This window comes from Protopterus annectens, chromosome 11.part0 (assembly GCF_019279795.1).
Source record: "Protopterus annectens isolate FY-2018-M chromosome 11.part0, PAN1.0, whole genome shotgun sequence".
NCBI lineage: Eukaryota > Metazoa > Chordata > Ceratodontiformes > Protopteridae > Protopterus > Protopterus annectens.
In genome coordinates this window covers 1242598333-1242615442 of record NC_056745.1, presented here as the reverse complement: position 1 = coordinate 1242615442, position 17110 = coordinate 1242598333, and the positions used below count along the sequence as shown (strand labels likewise).

General features: G+C 38.3%; 1 gene segment (V, D, J or C); it reads right to left on the bottom strand.

Annotated features, from left to right (window-relative positions):
- The window catches only part of LOC122815052, a 24096-nt gene extending 20234 nt beyond the window's left edge, over positions 1-3862 (bottom strand). Inside the window, 2 exon segments of the V gene segment in view lie at positions 3357-3679; positions 3785-3862. Of these exon segments, the coding sequence occupies positions 3357-3679; positions 3785-3830 (369 nt within the window).
- Between the last annotated feature and the right edge of the window lie 13248 nt (positions 3863-17110).

Genomic DNA, 17110 nt, shown 5'->3' with positions numbered 1-17110 from the left:
TAAAAGTTATTACTTTATTAATAGATCCGTCATATGTCACAAAATGGAAAGATTATTGGGAGCTAATTAGTATACACTCCATGAAAATCTCCTTAACACATAAAAATAAGATTGTAAATAACTCCATGTTATGGTTACTAAAGGAATTTTGTACTTCACCTATTACACCTAAACATATGGTTTGTTACCCATTAAATATTATTATTAGTTATCGTAACTTTATATTCATGCACCCTAAGTATAGGGAATGGAATTTTATTGTATTTCCTATAATGTATACTCAGGGTATGCTTTTGTCATCTACTTCTGAAGGAACTCATTTAGCTATAGATAATGATCTAAAGTACTGGTATCAGTTGATATCTGATAATAAAGTTAAAAATCTAGATTTCTTAAAACAAGAATTTGATCTAAGAGAAACTTGCTGGTTAGAGGTTCAGACCTTTAGACAACATCTCATTAATAAAATAGATTTAATGTCTATAACTGTTAAAGAATCTATTCCAACACTGATTGATTACTTGATATTAAATTTACAACATAAAGTTTCTGATAAAGGTAAACTTTCATACATACATAAAGTTATCAGACAAGAAACTTTTTACAGTGTAGATTCATACTGGAATTATTTCACTTCTATTAATGGGGACTCACCAAATCAACAAGATAAACAATATATATTGGAATCTGCCTATAGAACTACGTCTTCCATTGTCTGGAGACTTTATACATGGAAATTTTTCCATAGATCTTTTTATACACCTTTGATGATGAATAAAATAAATAATAAAGATAATCTATGTAAGAGATGTAATGTAGAAATTAATGCTGACTGGGCTCATATGTTTTATGACTGTATAAAATTGAAAGAATACTGGAAGTCAATTAATGAATTTTTGCAGGCTCTTTTACAGATAATTTCATTATTTCTAAATCTCTTATATTATTCAACACACCTGTACCTCAAAGTGTTAAAAGGTTAAGCTTCCCTTGTTATGGTCTATTCTAGCAGTGGCTAGGAAAATAATAACTAGAAATTGGATTTCAGATACACCTCCTTCGTTCAATGAATTTAAAAATGTTATGAATATAGTGTGCCATATGGAAATAAACACAATTAGGACTAGAACAAATAGAAAAACATCTTATTTTATTGTATGGGATAATTTACAAAATTTGTTAAAAAAAATTTAATTTCAATAGCATGGTATTTTAGTTTAATTAATTGATCTGATTGTAGTGGATGTCTTTGTAAATACTTTAGTTGTTTTGTTGAATATTATAATAATACCTATTTTTAATTACTTGTATAAAATTGTTATGATATTTCTCTTATATGTTAAAACAATAAACCTGTTTTGAAAAAAGAAAATGTATTTTAAGTCACATTATCTTATTCTGTCAGAGTCTCAGTGTAATAGTAGAAATATTTTGTATTCCTTAGTAATTCTGGATTTGTCCCTGATTCTGCTCAGATTTGGCCAGGCTCCATGGAAATGGTACATTTTTGCACTGTGCAAAAATAGGGTGTTCCACATTTTGCTCATTTGTCACATATTCCTAGAATCTGTGTTCACATTGGTCTTTTAAGAGGTTGAGACCTATGTTTAAACTGTGTGCTTTCAGGTAAACTGTATACCCGTCAGCTGTCCCTGATTTTCAGCTATGTCCCCTGACTTTCGCTGTGCATACATCTGAACCACACTTCTTTATGGGGAATGTTTCTCATTTTGAGACCTAAAAATGATATGGATGACACTGTTCTGCAATGAAAAGGTTTGGCGCCCATTCATTGTTAAGATTTTTGTTTAACAAATATTCATGGTAAGTAATACTGAATCATATTAATCCATCAGAATAACTCTTTCTAATATGAAGAACCATGTTGAGAGCATCCTAGCTGAAGTCATGTAATTGGCAAACGTTCTCTATTTTGTCCATTTATACTACATTGTTTGAGGTGGGTGGCCACGGTGGTGCAGCAGTTAGCATTGTTGCCTCACAGCAAGAGGTTCTCTGGTTTGATCCTCAGCTGGGGTGCTTCTCTGCAGAGTCTGCATGTCCTCCCTGTGTTCATGTGGGTTTCCTCCAGGTGCTCTGGTTTCCTCCCACATCTCAAAGACAGGTGGTAGGTGGATTGGGCACTCTAAATTGGTGTGAGTGTGTGCCTTCCATGGAAGTTTGGGTGCCGGGCTGGCAACTCAACACCATAAAACTCTACTGCCAATCATGAGTGGACAGGTGATCCACTGTGGTGACCCATAACCAGGAAAAGTCAGAAGAAGTACTAAATGGTGAGAGGTAGTGTTCCACATTTTTGAAGACAGAAAGTTGAGCGCTGTGTTGTTGCTATGATCTTCCTAAATAAGCTATGGTTTGAGAAAAATGTAGTGGGTTACAATCATTCATTAACGATATTCATTGCAGTTTGATTTTACATCAGAAAGTGCATACCTCTCAAGTGTAGTTCCTCATTTGAGGTCCTGAAACATTCATGTTCCTCGAAGTTCCACATTGAAAGTATCTGTCACACATTCAGTGTTAGGTATTGTTTAACTGATATGCATGATAAAGAGAGCAGAATCATATTAATTCATCAAGATAAGTTTTTATATGTAAAAATAACACATTTTAACCATCTTAGGAGCTTCCTAGGTGAAGCTGTTAGTAAGCTGTTAGTAAGAGCTCCACATTCTACCCATTTGTCACACCTTAAAAAAGGTAGTGCTCTTCATTTTGGAGATGGAGGGTTGAGAGCTATGAGAAAGTGCATTTCAGTTCATATATTTTCTAAATCAGTAGTGGTAGGAATAATTGTAATGTATTTCCCCTTGATACGGGCCCTTTATCCATATGTTTAGCTTTGCTGGAGCTTCCCGATTCTGGTTTGACAGGTTAAGAACTTTCGTATATTGTATCATTACGTCTGGTTTAAATTGTCATATTCTAGGGAGTTAATTATTTGTTGAGATTTTTTACTTAAGTATTGGTGTTGCTGTACTGTGTGTTTACATTCTTGATTTTATAATGCGTGCAATGTTTTATCCTAGCTTCAGTGACTTTTCCAAGCTTTATACTCATTTATCTTTTTTTAGTTTGATACAACTCGATCCTTAATTTTTGTTTAACCGCGCAGTTCCTCTACTAAATGGTCTGTGGCGCCGTCTACTGGATAGATTTTTTCTATTATTCTAGAACTTCTGCACCTGTTACGAGCAAAGAAACACACATTGATATTATTGGAACTATACCCAATCAATCTTCTATCTACAGTGGCTCATTATCATCCCCGACGTACGCATTTCTTCTACACAGACAGGACTTTTTTTTTTTTTTTTGTACAGCGAGCTCCTAACTTTTATCAATGTGCTCTTAGCACAGTAATAGGTCGCAGTGTCCTCAGGCTTCAGGCTGCTCATGTCCAGATACACCTCGCTTTTGGGGACATCCCGTGAGATGGACGTTCGATCTTTGATAGAAGGTGAATAATATTTATCTTCATTCCACCGTACGGTACTGAGACAGTGTGGACTCTGTCCTGAGGACTGTCGTACCCAGCTAATACCAATACCATAGCTACCGAGAGAAATACCGGACACCTGGCAGGTCAGACGGATTGCGTCTCCAAGCTTTTTAACCCCTCCTCCGATCTCCCTCAGGGTAACAGCAGCCAGGGTATCTGAAATAAAATAAAATGTAGTTAGATTTCTATACTTTCTTTCCAGTTTTACATTGTATTACTAAATACATTAAAATACTATTGATAAGATGACAGCATGCCTACCAGAAATCAGTAAGGCTAATAATACGGTTTTTAATGTATACTTCATGGCCACAGGTACGTTGATTAGACAACACTCCTTGCTTGGCTGTGCACTAAGACTCAAAGCAGCAAACTATCCTCAAGGCTCTATTTATGTGAGATTCGTGCAGCTACTTTGCATGCAGAAATAATTAGCAGTACTGAGATACAAATCATCCCTTTCTCAGTCAACTGTTGCATTGTCTTCTTAAGTAACTGAAACACTGCCCCAGGAAAAAAGTCTGTATTCCTTGATTAAGCATGCATCCAAGTGATTGGTGTGAAAGCTAAAACCAGTCATTCAAAGTTCAGTTTATTCCTTAGCAGGTATTGTGTGATGATTTTAGAGTACATAGCCTGTTTTGTACTCTTACTGTCACCGATTTTATGAGCTTGCTTAATTTTTACCTTAAAACTGCATTATGTCTCTTCTAAAATGAGAAACCTTGATGATGAGGCACTAATGTCATGCATTACCATTACAGACTTTCAAAATGCATTTTAGAACAAGAATACCTCGCATGAAAAATCATGGCACAGTCCTTTGAAAAATCATAGCACAAAGTCAGAAAAAATAGTTTTCTTTTTAGAATAGATTGTCTTCAAAGAGTAGACCACTATAGTTATAACAAGAAGCTTTTGTATGGCTGCAGCTCCGTTTTATGGGGAACATGTATTAGCGATGCATCTTGTTGGATTAACAACAAACTAAGGACTTTATTTCAGCATCCATATGGTATTGCCCTTTCTCCACTGTTATCCAACAATGGATTTGGTATATATAAATTGGTGGTTGGGGATTATAAGGGGCTAACCCCCCGAAACAGAAAAAAGAAAAACTTAAACGTGTCCACTGAAGTGGCTTTCAGTAATTATTCTCACTGTTTTGTCAGTCAGGAAAAAAAAACACAGACAGATAGTTTTTAGGAGGAGCAAGGCTAAATCTGAGGGCATACATCAAAGTGTTATGTGTAAATCAAATCAGTTGAGAGGCATGAGATACCTTGATCTGTCTGCTTTCTAAGTCAATGTTGTTACTGTTTCAAAAATGTCCACTCTTTGGAGTGTTTGCCCCTAATTATTTCCACTTTACCCCCCGATTCTCAAGGGAAAAAGTTAGCATTTTTAAAAGTATGTGAGACGAGGACACAAGTAACCTGAAATGTGATGTATTTTTTGACTGCTTTTCCCAAGTAACCATCTTACATAGTATTATCCTTTTACTATCCTTTGTACATCGCTGAATCTGTTATGCATGCTGTCCCAGTACTGTCTTTTTTTATTTCTGTTGCAAGTGCCAGGGTGGAAACAGATGAAAATGATTGTTAAATGTCTTAAAATATCAAACAGAAACCTCAACAATAAAATGCATAACTACACATGATGGAAAATATGGCAGAGTCTCATTATTTGTAAAACAATGCCTAAAAGCCAGAGATTTAAAAAAATGGATAACAAGAAATGACTAACCCACTAATTAATGTCAATGGTCTTGAGTGTGTTAGATATACAATTTTTGGTCTTAGTAATAGCTTTTTGAATTTTACCAGTGGTGTCTCATGAGACTGTATATTGGGGTATATTTCTTTTTGCTTTGTTATTCTCTGCTCCAAGTGGAAAATCAATTCGGAATAACCAAATATGCTGATAATTACAAAATAGATAACATAATTATTTCAAAAAAAAGATGATCAGGTTCTCTAAGATGGTCCACAAAGATGCACCTGGTACAGTATAATGATCTCACCTTTAATACCAGTAAATGTAGAATCATAAAACTTGATGAAAAAGACATAACTGATAACTACAAATAAAAGACCAAATCAAATACAAATACCAGCACCACTAAAGATCCAGATACTGTGGCAGATACAGAAAGCAGCTATGAAAATCATTACAACATGTTCTGTAACCCATTGCATTCTAAGGAGCATGCAGTCACTCCAGGAAGAGCACTTTACTTGTTTATATCGGTCTGACCTACTGTTCACTAAAGTACTATTTTCTAAATTGTTTTTTCTTGCCCCTTGCTCACTGACTAGCAAGTCCCTGCCAAGGGACTTAATCATTTGTTCCTCATTACAAGATTATGAGTTATTTCTGACATGTCTGTCATTCAGAGACTCATGGAGTATCTTCTATTTTTGCCCATAATGCCCTGTCCCTCCAGTAACTGGCATGTGAGCCCCTAGATGTTAGGGTCTGCTAAACCTTCACTGTGAACGCTAACATTCCTGCACATGCTCCATGAAGGCTAACTTATAGATGTAGTATGGCAGAGCTAATCACATGTCCTTCACCTATATACTGAATGCCATCTACCTCTGTATCCAGTGGGAGCTGGCAGAACATTGGGCCGGGGATCCCAAGGATGAGCAATCAATACTGGTCACTTATTCACTCAATACCATCCTTCCTGCTGACGTTTCCTCTGCCTACATCACCAGTCAGTCCAGGGACATTTGGATTACAGATATTTGTAACATGGAGCTGACAAATTCGGGACTGTGGTTTGTAACCACAATCAATTGGTTTCAGTTAGCTTGTAAAGATACATAAATTCCTTGTTAGAAAAGTTATATGACTGAAAAACATGTACTCTTCACAAAGCCTTAAGCAATTTTCATTAAAGCCTGCTTTTTATAGGTTACTAAGAGATGACCTCTGACTGATCTATAAATAAATATCTGACTCAGATCTGTGAAAATCTTTGCCATGAATACATTGCTTGGGGAAGATATCATAAATTGGAACCCAACAGTAATAGAACTTTCCACACTGCCTTCCAAAATTATAACTTCCTTCAAAAATAACTGGCAATATAGCACAGTAGGGTAAAGCCCTGTCTGTGACCTAGATGACTTAAGGTTTATTAGACTATACTTAGCCTTAAAATGACAATGGCTATAATAAATATTTACAATATATATAAACTCTAGCAGCGTTACTTTATTTAGTTCATTACAACTCTTATATGTTGCTAAAGATCCAATTGTTGTGCCACTAGTCTTAATATTCCCTTCTGTTTGATATTGTCCCTCTGTATTAAATTTTGAGGCAAAAATCCATTTCATAGGTTCATAGGCTGGTACTAGGCTATTAGCCCTAGGGCCCATACAAGCCTAGCCATAATAATTCCCTGGCTATTTCTTCCCACAGTATTTACTTGCCTGGACCCCTGTCTAGCAGGGTGACTGATGTGATCCCCGGGGTGAGTTTCCTATCTCCCATGCAGTCATCAAGGTTTCTTCTGAAGAGGGCAAAAGAGGCAGTCTGCTTGACATGTATGGGCAGTCTATTCCAGAGTCTGGGGAGTCTCTGGGTCAGGAACCTATCCCTCCAACATGTTTTGTTCATTGTGATGACAAGGTTTAGATCCCTGGAGTGTGTGTCTCTGAGGGATTGGAATTTCTTTAACTGTAGCATGTCTAACAGCTCGGGGTTTGACATGGCCTTGTATGTTAAGCAGAGATCGCCTCTGAGTAGATGATATGCGACAGAGTATAGGTGAAGTTTTTTTAGACGATCAGCATAGGGCATCTGCTTTAGGCCTGTGGTTCTTTTAGTGAGGTATTTCTGCAGCATTTCCAGTTGTTGTAGATGTCTTGAGAGGTAAATACCAAATGGGGCATTGCATTCTATAATGGGTCTAATGAGGGATGAGTACAGTGGGACAATGACCTCCTTTTTTCTGGATGAAAAGCCCTTAATGATGAGGTGTGCCACATGGAAGAATTTCCTGACTTTTGTGGCGATGTGGTTATCGAAGGGGAGACCACTGTCCACCTGTGTCCCTAAGTCTCTTATCACACTTTCAGCACTTAGTGTACTGCCACCTATGTGATAATTCATGGGTACATGTTTTTTTCCCAAAGGGGATAACTATATATTTCTTGGCATTGAGCTTGAGCCCATGGCTCTGGCACCAAGCATCTGTTTCTGTAAGGCCCTTTTGTAGAATATCCACATCATTTGGGGATTCATTAATGGCTCCCGGTTTGCAGTCATCTGCGAACATTGTTAGCCAGAGTATCTTAGTGTTGGCCTGTACTTCAGAGAAGTAGATGCCAAACAAGAGTGGTCCCAGGACTGAACCCTGAGGTACTCCACTTGTCACTTGTCTGGAGCTGAATTTGGATTCGGCTACTTTTACAGTGTGAGTAGGGATTAATGCCCAGCTTAGCAAGTTTATCTATGATTCCAGAATGGGGGGTGGCATCAAAGGCCTTGGCGAGGTCCAGATAGGCTGTGTGGACCACCTTACCCTTGTCCACGGCTCTGGAGACTGATTCGAAGAAGTCAATCCAGTTCAGGAGACAAGATCGGCCCTTCACGAACCCAAACTGTGTGGGGTCCAGTGTTTGAAGGTTGCCAGTGTCTTTGTTTATAAATTCCATGATAATATGTTCCATGGCCTTGCAGATCAGGCTCGCCACACTGATGAGGCAGTAGTTTTCGGGATCCAAGGTGGATCCCCCCTTGTGGAGTAGGATAACTGTAGCTGTTTGCCTTTGTGTATAAATCTATGTTTCAAATTTTGCTATGATATCCTTGAGTCCTGTTCTGTGCCACAGTTACATTTTCTGTTCGTAAATTGGAATTTAGCAATATTTATAGTGTATTTGTAGTGACATGTTTAGGCTGGCAACTGGTCTGATACAAAGAATTCTTACTATATACTAGGTATGTAGTGTACCATTCAATGCCTTGGTCACATCAAGGAAGTTCAGTGGTAAATAATTCAACCTTCATAGCAGATTGTGATCAAATTAATCCCCAATAATCACCCATCCATGCCAGTCGATGTCATCTCAATACCTCTTCCATGTCATTGATTACTAAATGATTGGTTTTAAGCTTAATATATATGGATTCTACAAGACAAACAAACAAATAAATAAATAAATTAAATAAGCAAATTAAATAAATAAATAAATGAATACATGCATTTGAATATAAAGGTTCTGATGCTGCCCCCATACTTGTCCCTTTTAGTTGTAAATTACAATCCTTTTTATAATAAAACACATTTTTAGTGAGTAACATCTTATAAGCTGCAGCAGACAGTCATTAATTTAAAAACTATTTCATGTGGTAAGTTAGTATACGAGGAACAGAATCTAGTGTGCCCAGATAAAAGTTTCATTTTTACATGCATATCAGATACTACTTGCAAACATTTAGTAGTGTCCTTAATATATGATTGTACTAGGTGCAATAAGTTCTGAAACAGGCTTCTGGAAATATAGATAGATAAATAGACTGGGTACCTCGCTATCTGCTGACTACCCCCCCCCCCCCATAATCCACTGGAACATTTATTCCCACTGGGCAACAACTGTTTCCAGCATATTCATTCCTGTAAGGTAAAAGCCAGTCTTGGAGTCTTCATACTGTAGCCATCATTATATTTTTTGCTGTCTGGCCCAAACCTCTGCCTGGGATGACTTGGAATTATGAGCTTCAGTGCATTTTCTAGGAATTGTGGGCTTTAAGTGAATACTGCTGCTTATGCTAAGTCTGTTTTCAGTTTGCAACTGTTTTATTTAGCAAATGGTTAACATTATTTGTGCTAGACCTTTTGAAAGATCTGTTAGTAGCACAACAGGTAGCACCCTTACATCTAAAACGGCTGTGGGTTCTACTCCCACAGTATGTAGAAGGATTGGTGAAACTGTGTTGTACTTTAAGAGGAGTGGTACTGTGCCCTCTTTGAGATGTGATGCCTAGTAATTGCAAATGTGTTGTCGTTTTGCCATCTATTCCCTATAGTACCAGTTTACCACTTTTTTTAATGTAACAAAGGCAATTTCGTCTTCAAGGGCAGCAAGCACTGAATTTGTAAATGAAGCATTTTAAAGTTATTTGCGGGCAGTAACCTCTTCATTAGTTGCAGATCTCATTAATGTGGACTTATTCAGGTGACTTTTACTTCTGCAGAGATTATGCATATTGACTGATACTGGTGGATTATATTGACAGAAGTGTGAGTGACCCTTTATGGTTGAAATGTTCTGAAATGGGCAGTTTTGTCATTACTGTTCCATATGTTTTGTTTCATTGCTTAATGTAAAAATGTTCAAAACTACAAATTTAAAACACACTCTAACAAGTGGTGCTGTATTATACAAAGAATTAATTTAAAACAATCAGGAAGGTGAATCAAAAAACACATGTACAGCATGTATGCAAGGTCCTAAAATGTGTTCAAGGTGGCCTATGGTTTGAAAAGAGCCCAAAGTTAAACTTAATCCCCCACTGGCCAGATGCATTTTCTTTGAATGTGGGTTTCAATGCCATTTCAATATTTCAATGAATGTGAGTTTCAAGGGCATAGAAGTTTACTGTTAATGCTAAGTCTGTTTTCAGTGTGAAACTGTATTGTTATGTTTAGCAAATGTCTATCAGAGTTTTTGCTACAAATTTGAAGTAAAAGTTTTAAATTAAATCCAAATATGTGCAATCACTGTAGAAGTAAAGAAAAAAATAATGTGTACAGTGAAAGGTTTGAACATTGTTTATGGTAACCAGGGAGAAATAGCCAAGAAATGGGACACTGGAATGGCTGCGAGGAGCTGCTGCCAGCTGGAGGTCAGGGGTGGGGGCAGGGCTACTGTGTGTGTGTGTGTGTGTGTGTGTGTGTGTGTGTGTGTGTGTGTGTGTGTGTGTGTGTGTGTGTGTGTGTGTGTGTGTGTGTGTGTGTGTGTATGTGTGGAGGGGGGTTCCGATCCAGTACCCTGCCTAGGGCCCCATTTGACTATGATCTGGCTCTGATGTAGTGCCTAGTGTGAGTGTGTTCATGATGACTGAATTGTTTACATGATTTTCTCTGAGATGCTATTTAGTGCAAAATAAATGTTACCTGTTTAACTAAAACACATGTGTATCCTGACATATCTGACAGTGCCATTTGTTATTACTGTGAAACACAGGTGCAAATCATGATGTGCCTGGGGATTCATTAAACTCTGTGTAGGCTTTGCATGAAGCCTATCCCAAGTTTACATGCTAATGAGATGAGCAGCATTGATAATCCCATATGCATGCCATGCATCACACTTATACAAACACAAGTAATGTTTTGTGGCCAGCAATAGTGTTGCTAGCCAGGAAACCATGCAGAGCAGCATGAACACAGAAAGAACATGCATACAAGTTTGCCTTTGGGCAAACCTTCTCTAAGAGATTGAGCAGACAGTCACAATGACTACCAGGAGTGAAAATACTGCAAGAACAGCAGTATTAACACATTATAGAGAAGTGTACTCAGTGCAATGTACACTGCAACAAGTATTTGCAGACTGGAATAATAGATGCTGGGCTGATCAGCAAGGGCAAATACAATGTAACATAAATATACTAGGCAAGGAAAGTGTACTGATTAAAATGGCCACAAACATGAATGGTAGGAATAAAGAATGTGGAAGAGGGCATGTAGAATATGGAAATATATCTAATATAGGATATGTCGATTTATGTACACTTCCAAGACAAATCAGTAGCTTAATATTAAGCACATATGGAGATAGCACAGTACGTATTACTGTTTACACCTCCTGTGCAAGTATATGTATATCATCACATGTGATAGTATATGTAAGTGACTGTCACACAATGTTACATGTCAATGGAGTTGAATGGCTATACTATAAGCATCACTGACATGCTTACTGGAGGGGACATTTAGCAAGGATGATATTTACAATAGGGGACATGTGCATGTTGTGAAGATCTTCAGAATGACTTGCTTGAATATGACTAGAATGTCAGCATACCTCACAACCAGTCTTGGAGACATAGCAACAGATCTATGGACAACTGCTGACAGAAATAGGTGCAATCAGAAATAATTTAAACATATTAACATTAATCTGGGATCTTAGGTCTTCTAACAAACAGCTCTTCAGTATATCAATACCCAACAAACGAGCTGGACAAAGGCTTTATTCCTATGCCATTGCAAAACTATGGAATGTTCTGTTCTGCCTTCCTCTATTACCCAGCTGGACTCTATAAAAACATTCAGATCTGCACTAAAGTGTCACTACCTCAATAATCATATCTGTTCCTATGACCATATGCCTAAGCTACCGTAAACAAAGTTGATCTTTCCTCTCTTTCTTCTTTCCTTCCTTCCTTCAAGTTATATCTTTGCTAACTTCTCACAAGACCTTTAAGAACTTCCCTCTATATCAGTTTACAATCTTTAACTTTACTTTATCTCAACAACTACTCCTATTTCTAGCCATTAAACTGCATAATATTAGCTTATAGAAATGTTTACCTTATGTAGCTTAGAAGCAAAATTACTTTATGTCAATCTTATTGGATAATATTACTTCTAATTCCTACTTTAATTTGTACTAATCATCTGGAAATTGTCTATACTCTCTGAATATTACTTTTGTATATATTTTTTGTATCTGTATTTGGAGCTTTTCTTCCCGGCCCTCCACTGAAAATAGGTTTCTGACCCAGTGAACCTTCCCAGTCAACAAATGTCAATAAGTAAATAAATACATACATATGTACATAAATAAATAAATAATCTGTGACAAAGTTATTATACATGTTCTGCAGGAACATATGTGTGCAACAATAATGATTGCCAGTGTTCTGTAAAGGGAATTTGCCACCCCGTTTCCAAAAATAAACTATTTTTGGAGGGGTTAAGTGGGACAGTGTTAAACATAGAGTTGAATTCAATCCTGGCCATTTGAGAAGTTTACATGACACATGAGCCACAAGCCACAAATGTAAAAATCAAACTCATGCCATCAATGTTGTGAATGATCTCTGTATTTACTGGGAGCAGCACAGAAAGAGGTATCACACATGCATCTTGTACAACACCTTGAAGTGAAGTCTGCATTGTCCATTCCTAATAGGTATGCATAACAAAGAATAGTTCTATATGGGAGACAAAATGTGTACAAGCTCACTGTACCAAATGTAATATACTTGACTAAAGCATCCCTGGCTGACAAAGGTATCAGCCATAGGGGTAACAGCACTTACAAACAACATACTGTTATGAGTGGATGCCCTCCACACAGTTGTGTATTACATGCACCTGCCACTTGTAATAGCAATGGATATTGTCTAAAGCATCTGCAATTCATTTGTGAAATAAGAACTGGTGTGTTATAATGAATGGCACAGCAGTATGTGAGACTGATGGTAATGCATCAACTATACCCATGAGCACAGAAACTACAGCAGTGCAAAGTCTAGCATTGATGACTGTGGAAGCAGCCACTATGATATTTTGTTCACATACCAATAAACTGCATGGAGCACACTCTATAAGCACATGCAGACCTCAAGACGTGCCACATGATCACTGTCCGCTGACATTACCATGGAAAATTTTGTACTACCATGAAAACCTGATATGCATGCATATGAGTTCATGCAAACAATCAAGTGATAATACTGATGTGATGGACTGTTACATCCATAATGCTTTACAGTCACACTGTAGCTGTACCTAGGATACAGTTGGAGTTCATAGGTTCATAGGAGAGTACTAGGCTAATATTCTGAGATGACATAAAAACCTAGCCATATTTAGCATGAGTTTCACAATTTTAAACAGCTATGTGAACAAAGTTAATGCAATTATAAACCTGTGCTATGTTATCTAAAACCAACTGCCTCTGTCCATGAGGGACATGGGCATAACACCATGTGTACAATTACCATTAACCATCCATTGAAGTAGGTTGCACTTAAATAGGGTCAGGAAAGGCCTTTGCTTTATGTGAATAGCAAGATTGTTCCAGAGAAGGGGTAGTATCTGAGAGATGTTTCTATCTCTCCAACATGATTTATTATGGCAGAGGAGAGGTTAACATACTTGGAATGAGTGACCCTGTTGCTGTTTGATTTACCAATGTGTAACATTTCCATCAGAGTTAGATTGTAAACTGCTTTGTAGACCAGACACAAATTGGTCCTTAGTTGTCTGTAGGGGACAGAATACAGTGGTATGGATCCAACTTGGGACTTGTCTTTTACACCACATATTTTTCTTGTGCGAAATCTCTGGTGTTGCTCCAGCTGTTGCTGATGTGTGATGAGTTACATGCAAAAGAGTGCATTGTTCTCAATCATTGTTGCAATGATGGCTGAGTACAATGAAATTATAATGTCCTTTGAGCTGGATAACATGCCCATACTTATAAGTTGTGCCACATAGAAGGGATTTGTCAATATTGTGGACACATGGTGGACTAACTTACAATTACTATCAACCTGTGTACCTGGATTATATCCTTAGCTTGTGTATTTGCTTTACAAAAATAAATAATTATGCTTTTTTGAACAGTTAGTGTATCTTCATGGCTCTGGCACCATTCATTTATGTGTGTTAATACTTTCTGCAGTATATCAGTACTGTTATTGGATTCAAGGATTGTCCAAAATTTCCAGTAATTTGCACAATTGGTTGGGTAAATGCTGTATAAGTTTACCTTGACTTCTATGAATTAAATACCAAACAGGAAAGGGCCTAGTACAGAACCATGTGGTACTGCACTGGTCACTGGCCTCTTGCTAGAGGTGATTTCAAACACTTTGACAGTATGTTTCCTGTCAGTGATCAATTGGGCTTCCCACTTGGTGATGTAGTGAGCACAGCCAGTTGAGATAGTTTCTCTTTAGTACCTGAGTGTGTAATTGTGTCAAATGTCTTGACCAGGTAAAGTTATGCAGGGTGCACATTCCTTCCCTTATCCATGGTCTTGGTGACCTTCTCAAAGACATCAGATTTAACACACATGATATAGCCTTAACAAATCAAAAATGGGTTTGGTATATAGTTGGGAGATTACCTATATTCTACTCGATAGTATCTATGATCATTCTTTCTATTGGCTAACAGATGAGGCTAGTCAGGAGTATGGGTCTATAATTCTCTGTGTTGTGTGATGGTCTCCCCTTGTTCAGACAGATGACTGTTGCTGTCCACCATTCTGCCAGAAAATAGGCTGTTTGGAGATGTGGTTAAGTAGAGATCCAACTGTGTCCACTAGACCATGTTTTAATTTATTGATAAGGCAACCTGTGATGTTGTTAGGTCTCATTAATGCCATGTTTTTAGCCTTAGAGAGTGCACAGATGAGCTGCTTTCTTGAGAAAATATGCTGAGTAATGTTTGCATGTTTACTTTGGGTGATGGCTGGTGGGGACAGGGGGTGAAGTTTGATCCAAATCTGTCAGCTAGTGGGTTGTCTATTGCCTCCATTTGAGTATTGATGGTGCCATCCATAATCATCTGTGTGCATAGCTGCATATTCCCCATAAGATTTTATACTTACTTAAAAAAGATTTGTGACAACACCTCCAAATACAACCTTGGGCATGCATCACATGACACACACTGGAACTGTTAACACTGTTGTACAACTCTACCTAGTTCATATCATTACATCCCTTAAACATCATATGCCAATATGTTTATTACTGGAAAGATGTTTGAGGGCTCTGATACCATAAATGAGCATATTACATATGAGTTGGATGTGGTTCATGCAGAAGAGTTAATGACACAAATGCTGGCAGTCATACAATGCTGCTGGGCAATACCTGAATAATCCTTATGAATAGCAATACAATTGTCTGTACAATGGAGTCCACAAAATTGCAAGTGAATCTGAACTGCTTATATGTGTATATACCAGCACTGAAGTATGTGAATGAAACACGGCATGTGTGCTCTGTAGTTAGCATGATGTAATATTGTTGTATGTCACATAGCATTTCATGATGGTAGATATACACTTGCACACATGTGCCATACTGCAAGTGTCAGTGTAATGGCTTAATGAGAAATGTGTAGGAGGTTAATTTACCCTACTACAAGAACACATGCCGCTCACCAGGCTGAATAAAGAGAAGGTCATGGTGAGCTGCTTGTCGGGTGCTAGGATCTGCCACATAACGCAAGCACTCAGGTCACTCCAAAGCAAATACAAATATGACTCAGTCATTGTACATGCTGGTATGAATGACCTGAGACATACCTCCATGGACTACATGAAAAGAGACATAGAGGAGCTCTCTGATCTTGTAGCCCAGGCTGGTATGACCCTGACCTTGAGCAGCAGCTTACCCTCACCTAGAATGATGCCACAGTACAAAGACAAAAGGATCGATTTTAACAATTGGCTAAAATTTTGGTGTCATTCAAAGGGGATCCAGTGTCTGTCAGCCTGGGATGACATGCTCAACAAGCCACATTGCTTCACTAGGGATGGCTTGCACCTGTCACCACTGGGCTTTTGGATATTGGCAAAGGCTCTTGCCACCCCCATAGCGCCTTTTTTAGGCAAGGCTCAAAAGTCAAACCTACCCCCATAGACAGCACAAGGAACAAGAAACTGAGGGTAATGCTGCTAAATGCCAGAAGTCTTAACCTCAAGATGCACACACTCGAGGCTCTCCTCAGTATGGAGAACATCGATATCTGTGCAGTGACAGAAACCTGGTTCAAGGCTCCAGAGAGCACCCCAGCACTACCAGGCTATACCTCATATCATGCTTTTCGGCCCCAAAACCCGGACCAAACCACAAAAGGAGGGGGAGTTTCCATATTTATCAATCATATCCACACCTCCAGGTTAGTGGCATTGCACGAAGTATCGGAGACCATCCATGTGCAACTAACAGTGGGCAAGACTGCTTTTCAGTTTATAGCATCCTACAGACCACCCTCTCAAAGTCAAGAATCCCACTCGGCTTTCCTGAAAACATTGGAGAACATGAAGATCTCTCCGAACACCATTATATTGGGTGACTTCAACTACCTAAACATTGACTGGGAGCACTACTCAAGCCCCAGCACCTTAGCCCAAAGGTTCCTGGAAATTATCAACTCAAATGCTATGGAACAACTAGTCACCCCTCCCACAAGAGGGGACAACATACTAGACCTAATCATTACCAACATGGGGACTCTATGCTCCACACCAGAAGTATATCCCTCATTGGTAAGATCAGACCATAAATTAATTTCACTGGATGTCCACATCCCGACCCCACCCCCAGCCCAGAAAACCACAGTGAAAAACTTCTCAAAAGTGAACTTCTCAATTCTCAAAACCAAAGTGGAATCCTTCAAGGCCCCAGGGCCAGTGGAAACTACAGCCCAAACTGCAGAATCCTATATAAACACATTCTACGGACATGGATTCTATGGACAATGCATGGATCATGCTACCCCAAACAAAACCAAGACCCAATCATCCAAAGGCAGGCATCCAGTCTGGTGGACCCCTGCCATAAATAAACTGTACAACAGAAGGA